Below are 10,238 nucleotides of genomic sequence, written 5' to 3'. Positions count from 1 at the left end.
GGTTGAACAGTGGTCTTTGTTTGCCTTGTTGTCTCTGAGAAGTAGTGAGTAGTTGGCAAATAAACCTGGATGGTCTCTCCAAGGCTCTCTCTTTTCATCTTCCTCTTCCCTCCACAATAAACAATTAATTCAATTTCTTTCCACCATTTTAACTTTATATAACATAGGATGAGTCATCTTCTCTTTCCATCTCCCTCCCTCCCTCCCTCCCTCTCTCTCTCACTGTGTGTGAGAGATAATAGAAGCAAAGCAAGAAACATAGTGTTGTGAGGAAAAAATAGAAATTTGAAATAAGCTACAAATAGAAACAAGGAATGAATGGTGTTAATGCTTCTGATGAGGATTACCCAGAGTTTGTTGAGGTTGATCCTACTGGAAGATATGGAAGAGTAAGCACCTATTCTCATGTTTTCATTGCCTTTATGGTGTTCTATGTTGATATTGAATTTGGGGTCTTGTTTTTGCCTCCATATGTTTGAACCCAATTTGATTAAGTTCAATGCTTTTTGCAGTATAATGAAATTCTGGGCAGAGGAGCTTCAAAGACAGTGTATGATTTCAATACCCTTTTCAAGTTTATGCACAGGTTTGAAACTTTTTGATGTAGAAGTATTAATTTTGTATTCATTGTTGTGTTTTTTGGTTGTTTCAGATATAGAGCCTTTGATGAGTATGAAGGGATTGAAGTGGCATGGAACCAAGTGAAGCTTTATGAGTTTTTGAGGAACCCTGAAGACCTTGAGAGGCTCTACCGCGAAATTCATCTCCTCAAGACCTTAAACCATAATCACATCATGAAGTTCTGCACTTCTTGGGTTGATACTGCAAACAGAAACATTAATTTTGTCACCGAGATGTTTACTTCTGGTACTCTAAGACAGTAAGTGTTATAAATTTGTCTTCTTTTCTATAATCTGAGCTTTTAAAATTGTTGGTTATTTAGATGTGGGGTGTGTTTTGATTTGGTTTTGATGGAATTTATAGGTATAGGCTAAAACACAAGAGGGTTAACATCAGAGCAGTGAAGCATTGGTGTAGGCAAATTTTGAAAGGGCTTAATTATCTTCACAGCCATGAACCCCCTGTGATTCACAGGGATCTCAAGTGTGACAACATTTTCATCAATGGGAACCAAGGTGAAGTCAAGATTGGTGATCTTGGCCTTGCTGCCGTTCTCCGAAAATCCCATGCTGATCGCTGTGTTGGTAAGTATTCAAGCTTCAATAAGTCAAAATTTATAAGAAACTGCTGTATATTTGTCATCAAACAAGTAACTGGAATAGAGTTTTTTTCACTTTAAGGTGATAGTCTCATCTTTGGAATATTTCCTTCATCAGGAACACCAGAATTCATGGCTCCTGAGGTTTATGAAGAGGAATACAATGAGTTAGTTGACATTTATTCTTTTGGGATGTGCATCTTAGAGATGGTTACCTTTGAATATCCATATAGTGAATGCAGTCATCCTGCTGAAATCTACAAGAAAGTTATCAATGTATGAACCCAAAACTCTCAATTTACTTGTTCCAGATTGGTTTTTGTTAGCATTCCACCAATTGATTTATCTATTGACCTTTTGATATAGAGGAAAAAACCAGAAGCCCTATACAAAGTAAAAGATCCTGAGCTGCGAAGATTTGTAGATAAATGCTTAGCATCTGCATCTCATAGGCTCTCAGCTAAGGAGCTTTTGAAAGACCCTTTTCTTCAGATTGATGATTATGGTTATGATTTGAGGCCAATAGATTATCACAGGGATCTGTATGAAGTAGGGCCATTGATAGGACAACCTTACTCTGGAGTAAATCACAGTAATAGCTCTGTGAGCAATGGCTATGCCAATTATCTTGGTTATGAACCTGAAAATGATTTGGATTACCATCCAGATGATTACAGAATGAGTGAAATTGATCTCTTCACTCAAGAAGATGAGCATTCGGGAGATATTGACCTCACAATCAAAGGGCGACGGAAAGAAGACGATGGCATCTTTTTAAGGCTCAGAATTGCAGATAAAGAAGGTGAAATTTTTGATCTATATCCTCAAAGTAGATATTCTAACTACGTTCTTTTATGTAACTCGTGCAATTAAACTAAAAGTTAATTTCTCTACACAGGCCGCATCCGAAACATCTACTTCCCATTTGATATTGAGAATGACACGGCATTGAGTGTTGCTACAGAAATGGTTGCTGAGCTTGATATCACAGACCAAGATGTGATAAAAATAGCAGAGATGATTGATGGTGAAATTGCTGCTTTAGTACCAGAGTGGAAGATGGGACCTGGTATAGAAGAAAGCCCTCATTGTACAAATGCAAGTATCTGTCAAAATTGTGCTTCATATGGTTCCATTTTGGATTATGCATCACCAAATAGTCCAGGTGTTAAGCAACTTCAAGTTCTTCAGTGTTCTAAACATGGATCTGCTGCTGTCCATGGCCGGTTTGAAGAGATTACGTATCAAGTTGAAGGATCAGAACAATGTCCTTCAGAAGGTCCACCGAGAACATCGAGCCATTCTGATGGTTTGCAGTACGCCGATATCTGGGCTCAACGAGATGGACCCGAATCAAGCTCACAAGGTTCAAGAGAGATTCCTTGTGCTGAAAACCATGAGACGATGGATGTAACGAACTTTGGAAGGGAAGAGAAAATTATAACTATGGACAATGAGAGCAACTCCAAGGTAAGAAATTCTCCTCTTTCAGAACAACGTTCATCCACCTCTGATGCACTAGATGATTATGAGAATGAGCTTCGTCAAGAACTAAGATGGCTCAAAGCTACATATCAAATGCAGTTGAGGGGGATTAGGGATCAACAGCTAGGAGTAGCTTCAAGCCTAAGTCCGGTTTCTGATCACTCGGAGCATAGGGAACCTAATGGGTCTTTAATATCTTTCCTTTCACCCAAGCGGGTGAAAGAAAAGAAAAGACCTTACCTAATATCCTCATCTCCTGGGAAGCCTTTCAATTCATATTTTCCAGTAGATGCTGAAAAGAAACATTTGGAAAATTCAAGTGTCCGGAATTGTGAGGCAATCGACGGGGCTTACAGTCCAGAACAAATCATGACTGCTAAGAGTTTCTACACTGGAGCATTGCTTCCTCAGTCTCTTCATAGAGCAACTTCTCTACCAGTGGATGCTATAGATGTTTAATGCCTGCCTGCCAACTTCTCAAATAATACTAGCAGCCATTTTCTTTTTATGTATGTTTTTCTTTGCACATTTTGAAAGTAGTATGATAGATATTACTTGTACAAGATATGTAATTCATAGCTTGTAGGCTCTGTAATTCACAGTTGAAAACAATTCCAGGTGAAAATTAATTCAATGTACGTCAGTAACATTGCGCCCTAACATGAAAGTAATTCTATAGGTTGCCTGAATTAATGTGATTTATGGTCATTGCTGATGACTGGCTGACCAAATGATCCAGGCAACGTCTGGTGACATTAACTCTATATTTGGAGCCCCATCTTTTGTAGATAGTGCACCTATATATCCAAAATTATGTCGTTTTTAAGTTTCTTTTCATTATCCGTCCAAAATAGAGCCAAAACCCTATTCACAAACCCAACATAGGAAGCAGAAGCAGATAATTAATTGTCCATTGATTGTGTGCCATTGATGCCAATCTCTGAAACCTTCCTATACTCTTCTAGACCTCAGTAAATGCCAGTTAGTTGCCTTCCCTTTTCAACCTTTCCATTCCAATAACCTAGTCTGCAGTGCACTACAGAACCTTTAATGATCGAGTTACTTTCCCCACAGATCCCCCTACCCTTGCTTTACTTTAAGACAACTGTAGGGCGGTCCTTAAAGAACAAAGTAGTAGGGTCCAGCTCGTTAGTCTGGTAGCTCCACTAGCTTAAATATCATGGACGACCTAACTAGCTGCGGCGCCATGTGATTCTTACCATCAAACCAGTTGTCAATTTGTGCCGCAGAAATCTATATATTTCAGAATGTGATCAAATGCCACAAAAGTAATATGGCAAAGTCTTCTATATGTTGAGGAGGCAAAGCGTTGGCCACATATACAAAAGGAGTTCTGCAACACGTCCTTTTCCTCATAATTTAGCTAATTTAATTAGAATACCCATGAATATAACTAAAGGTTCACAAAGATGAACCAAAAGAATTGAAGAACAAGTTGAATTTTCGTGCGTTTAACCAGGTGACCTCTCTCGCGCTTGGTTATATATGAAAGAAGTGGTCAGATTTTTTGCTCTTGCTCATGATTACAATCACTTAGAAGGGCATCTCTTGTACATCCGGGAGCAATAACAAACCATACTTGACTTTTTAAGAATTTGAAGTATGTTTTTGCCAAACTATGTACTACCTTATTAGATTCACGAAGGATATGAAGCACTTTAAAGTCTAACTTTTGACGGAAAAAAAAACATTATATGAGTTTGAAAATAACGTTACAAACATAGACATATAGCTTGCATAGGAGGTGTTTTCATTGTTTATTTTTTTTTTTTTATGAAATGAAAACACAATCCTTTAAAAACAATAAGTGTCATCTTCAACTATTATGTCCCATACGTCTAATAATCTAACATAAGATATTAGAGAAACATAAAAGTATAAATGTCATGCTTAAAATATTAGAGAAAAGTTTATCAGAGGAGTATCAGGCCGTCTAATTGTGTTTCATCCGGGAGCAATAACAAACCATACTTGACTTTCTAAGAATTTGAAGCATGTTTTTGTCAAACTATGTGCTACCTTATTAGTTTCACGAATAATATGAAGCACTTTAAAGTATAACTTTCGACGTAAAAAAACATTATATGAGTTTGAAATAACGTTACAAACATAGACATATAGCTTGCATAAGAGGTGTTTTCATTTTTTTTTTAATTATTATTTTTTTATGAGATGAAAACTCAGTCCTTTAAAAACAATAGGTGTCATCTTCAACTATTATGTCCCGTATGTCTAATCAAATCTAACATAAGATATTAGAGAAACTTAAAAGTATAAATGTCATGCTTAAAATATTAGAGAAAAGTTTATCAGAGGAGTATCCGGCCGTATAATTGTGACAACTAATCATTATTTCAACAAAGCAATTAGTAAAAATTATAACATAAAGTGTTTATGTGGATATTTAAATAATTGAAAAGTTCTTTTATAGGGGTGGGCAAAAAAGCCCGTAAGCCCGAAAAACCGGCCCGGCCGGTCCGGTTCGATCAAGATCGGTCCGGATTTTTTTAAAAAATTTGTAAGTTTTTACGGGCCTGGGCCCATATCTAAAAATTTCGGGCCGGTCCCAGGCCTGAGATTCCACCAATCACAAAACCCAGAAAACCCGAAAGTATGCATATATTCCACATGTCCTTCATTTATTGGGTGTCTAAGCAAAAATTATAGACCTTACCACATGCAATCCCTCACTCCAATATAAATATTCCATTACTCCTCTACCTCAAAAGTAGGGCTGTCAATTCCGACACGACCCGATAACACGACTCGAAACCCGCACGAAATAAAGCGGGTTGAACCCGCACGATTAAAAAGCGGGTCAGCCACGGGTCAACCCGCCATGACCCATTTAATAAATGGGTCGGCCACGGGTCAACCCGCCAACACGAAGTGAACCCGTATAACCCGATTATACTACTGAAATTTTAGACGTTGGGAGTATTTGATCATAGGATTAGACAATTTGAAATATTTTTCTTTATAATTATTGGATTTAATTATTTATGAATTATATATAATTATTTATATTCTTCGTCTTGTGGAGTTTTTAGCGAATTTAATCAATTTATGCATTTTTTTAGTTAAATGGGTCGCATTGTTAACCCTTAAATGGGTCATTTTGTCAAACACAACACAACCTATTTATTAAATGGGTTAAGCGGGTTGGAAACGGGTAACCCGTTTAATAAATGGGTTGGGTTTGGGTTTAAATTTTTGACACGATTATTAAATGGGTTGGGTTTGGGTTTGTATCTTGCAACACGATAAATACCTTGACCCGACACGAACCCAACCCGACACGACCCATTGACAGCCCTACTCAAAAGCAGCACGATTCCTCTCTCCTTCTTTCTTCTTCTTCTCTCTTCTTCAGTTCTTCTACTTCTTTTTCTTTTTCCTCAGCCAGTCAACTCCAACTTTGCTCATTCTCCAAAAACTAGAGATCGACCTTCTCCCCATCGTCGTCTTATTCTCCTTCTCTCTTCAAGTTCAACTCCGGCGCCGCCTCTGTGCTCATTCTCTTCGTCCTCCTCCGCCACAGTCGGCCGCCTCAAGTCGTGCAACGATTGCGAATTAGGAACTGGAAGAACCCAGGACCTTTCTTTTCTTTTCCCAATAATTCAAATCTCTTCTCCCAGCAATTCTAGCAATTCAAATCTCTTGTCCCTTTGATTTTTCAAAGCCAAACACCTTCATTTCTCTCTGTCTCAAAGCCAAACACCATTTCTCTATGTTTCAAAGCCAAAGATTTCAATGTTAAAGGATGAGAGCGCGATGGAGATCTACACATCCTTTTTTTTTTTAAGGACGGGTTGGGCCCGAAAGCCCCAAAATTCGGCCCGTTTAGCAACGGTCCAGGCTCAGTGCGGTCCCAAATGTCTAAAATTGAAGGCTCGGCCCGAATTGAGTCTGCCGGTCCCGGTCCCTGGAAAAATGGTGCTGGTCTGGGACCGTGCCCAACCCTATTCTTTTATTTTATAATCTTTACAACTTATAACCCTTAAGTAGTAATATCTGTTACACTTAAAAGGGAAATGAGTGACATCTGAATCTTAAAATGTTGTTGGGAACAAGAGAGTTTAAAGTTTTTAAGTTTTGAAAGGATTGTACCTATGTTAAATTATTTCGAGAATATTATGATTAAATGAGAGGGAGAATATCAGCAATGGTCACTTAATTATGACTCGCTAGCACTTTGGTCACTCAACTATTAATCTATTAATCACTTTAGTTACTTTGCTAAATCATCTGTCAAAATCTCAGTTAGATAGATGATGGTTTTGTAAATATGCATTTTTTAGAGGGTAATTTCGTCAAAATCTCATTTTAGTAAGTCCTCCTAATCAATCTAATTCAAACTTGTCAGTTTTCCACGATTGGTTTGACAAAAATATTATTGATATTGTGGCAAAAAAAAAATTAATGAAAAAATAACGGACTTAAAGTTGAGTGACCAAAGTGATATATTTAAAAAATGAGTGACCAAAATATTAGACTGGTAAAAGTTGAATAATCATTTGTGATATTGTCCCTAAATGAGAAGATGAATAGGCAATTGGGCATAAAGTTTCAAAATGTAGGAGCTAATTAAAATCACCACATGATCCTTAAAAGATGGGAAGCTTTATCCCTAATCTCTCCCGGTGGGAATACAAGTATAACATGACTTCTAATGAGACCATGTATGTTCTTATACTTAATGAAATCATCTAAGTCAGTGCGAATGGATTTACATTCTCTTACTGATATTGTACCTAATGAACTAAGTGAGAAGGTTTCCATATTGGAAGGGTTCAGTCAACAAAGTCGACCGATCATGATTGTAGTAAGCATGTTTTTGGCGCCGTGTCGCCGGGGACCGAATTTTACCTTTATTTTTATGTTTTTGTGTCTTTGTTCTTTTAGTTTTTACAATTAGTTTTGAATTTCTTTTCAATTTCTTTTTCTTTGCAGCTTCTTGTTGAACTAACTTGCGTCTCTTTTCTCTCATTGAAGGAAGTTTCACTAGTGGATGCATATAAGGAACAACCCAAAAGGGGAGTTAGTGCCTTTGAATACTGAGTTAGAGAAGCTAGTACGAGAAAACAGAAGGTTGAAAAGAGAAGAACAAGCTGCTCAAGAAGAGGCCAAACCCATCATCCCCTGTTTCGTTTTTCAAATGTCGGACGACGAAGACAATCGGCAGCCGCTGCCACCACCACCACCAAGAAGGACCATTAGGGAGCTCTCAACGTCCCTCATAGCTGGAGGTATTCCATCATGCATTCGTTACCCTCAACCGGCTGAAGGAAAGACAGGGAATTTCGAGCTTAGGACTAGTTTTCTCCACAAGCTGCCCACTTTTCACGGGTTACCTAATGAAGATCCTAATTTGCATCTCCAAGAATTCCAATTTATTTGCTCAAGCATGACACCGGAAAATGCAGATGAGAATATCATGAAGATGAAGGCTTTCCCATTTTCTCTCGCAGACAAGGCCAAGACATGGTTGTATAGGCTTCCAAATGGCTATATAACCTCGAGGGATATCATGCACAAGACATTCTTGGAGAAGTATTTCCCCACTTCAAAAATTATTGCATTGAGGAAGCAAATTACCGGAATTCAGCAAGGAATGGATGAGTCTTATTCTGAATACTTTGAGAGGTTTCAAACCTTGCTTACTCAATGTCCTCAGCATGGTTTGAGTGAGGATAGTTTGTTGACAGCGTTCTATGATGGCCTCATACCTATAGAGCGAGATATCTTGGATGCAGCAGCTGGAGGATCATTTATGGACAAGTACAATGAGGATGGAATGAAGCTTATAGCAGATCGTGCATTGAATGCACAACAATTCAATAATACCTCAAGACGTGTTCAAACTTTCTCTTCAAAAGGAGGTAACGATTCTGAAATTAAAGCTCAATTATCAAATCTAACGTCTATGTTATCTCAGGTTTTGGGTAACAAGAAGCAAGGAGCTGCAGCTTGTGGTGTGTGCTCAATGGAAGGCCACCATACTAATCGTTGCCCTCAATTATATGAGGAAGAAGAGGTACAAGTTGTGGGAAATTTTCAGCAAGGAGGACAACATGTAAAGAATGATCCATATGCATATTATCCTGGCTCAAGAAATCACCCAAATTTTCGGTGGAGTAACAATGATAATGTCTTGGGCCCTTTTCAAGCATCTCAAAGCAACAACCGTCCACCTCCAGGGTTCACTCAAAGTCCTCAAGGGGGATTTACACAGAACTCTGCACCACATCAAGCTTCTAGTTCTTCATTGACTCCAATCTTAGATAAGTATGACAAGATGTTCGAAGGTTTGACATCCTCTACTCAACAGCTCATTCAATCGCAGCAAAATCAGGGGAAGGAAATTTCAGACCTCAAGAAACAAGTGGGAGAATGTGTCAACAAGTTGAATCAATTGCATGATCAAGGGAAACTTCCAAGCAACACGATACCAAATCCAAGAGGAGGGTTTGAGTCAGCCAAAGCAGTAACAACACGAAGTGGAAGAGTACTCAATGACGTCCCTAAGGCACAGAAGAAGGAAAAAAATGTTTCTAACCCGTCCAGGATTGAAACTGAACTTGCAATCCCAGACCCAGCGACTACGAGGATTGAAGACTCATTGCAATCCCCAACGAAACCAGAAACCAAAGGTAAAATTCCTAACTCTTCAATTCCGGTTCCTACTAATCCTCTTTCTTCTTGTCTACCTTTTCCAAGTAGATTTGCTCACTCAAAGGAAGAAGAAGACAAGGGGGATGTTTTGGATATTCTCTGGAAAGTTCAAGTCAACATTCCTCTCTTGGATATCATAAAACAAGTGCCAAAGTACGCCAAATTCTTGAAGGACTTATGCACCAAGAAGAGGAAGTTCAAGGGGAATGAAGTAGTAGATCTTAGTGAGGAGGTGTCAAGTATTCTTCAACGAAAGCTTCCACCTAAGCTCAAGGACCCCGGACAATTCACCATTCCATGCACAATTGGTGTAAAGAGGTTTGATAAGGCTTTACTAGATTGAGCTTCTATAAATTTAATGCCTTTCTCTGTGTTTTCAACTCTTAATTTAGGTACACTAAAGAAGACCTCTGTGGTGATTGAGCTTGCGGATCGCTTATCTATTCATCCTTTAGGAGTAATTGAAGATGTTTTAGTAAGGGTGGATGGATTGGTCTTGCCTGCTGATTTCTTTGTGATTGACATGGAGGAGACGTCAAGTCCCACATCATTGCCTTTAATTTTAGGGCGTCCCTTCATGGCAACTGCTCACACGAACATCAATGTCTACAAGGGAACGTTGACTATGGAAGTCCTTGGAGAAAGGGTAACGTTTCAAGTCTTTGAGCATAATGACATCACGAAAGGAATGGTGGGGCGTGAGGACAAGGAATTAAGAGAAGAAGTCCTATTTCTGAGGGGTTGGAAGGGGCATAAAGTGAAGGAAGAACACTCTCTGAAGAACTTGAATAAAGAAAATAAAGGTAATTTTAATTCTAATATTCATTTACCTTTAACT

The 10,238-nt window shown here is 38.5% G+C and overlaps 2 protein-coding genes across 2 annotated transcripts; both read left to right on the top strand.

Moving 5' to 3' along the window:
* Positions 1-3,438, top strand: LOC112197779 (probable serine/threonine-protein kinase WNK9). Its single transcript, XM_024338607.2, has 7 exons — positions 1-389; positions 513-550; positions 653-880; positions 985-1,205; positions 1,338-1,495; positions 1,586-2,021; positions 2,118-3,438. The coding sequence occupies exons 1-7, from the start codon at positions 315-317 to the stop codon at positions 3,161-3,163; spliced, it is 2,202 nt and encodes a 733-aa protein (XP_024194375.1). The 5' UTR covers positions 1-314; the 3' UTR covers positions 3,164-3,438.
* A 4,298-nt stretch (positions 3,439-7,736) lies between these two features.
* Positions 7,737-9,743, top strand: LOC112199317. The gene has a single exon (XM_024340350.1). It carries the CDS (start codon positions 7,737-7,739, stop codon positions 9,741-9,743), a length of 2,007 nt encoding a protein of 668 aa, XP_024196118.1.
* Positions 9,744-10,238: the final 495 nt, after the last annotated feature.

This window comes from Rosa chinensis, chromosome 4, assembly GCF_002994745.2.
Source record: "Rosa chinensis cultivar Old Blush chromosome 4, RchiOBHm-V2, whole genome shotgun sequence".
Lineage (NCBI taxonomy): Eukaryota > Viridiplantae > Streptophyta > Magnoliopsida > Rosales > Rosaceae > Rosa > Rosa chinensis.
This window is presented reverse-complemented; position numbering and strand designations above follow the sequence as displayed.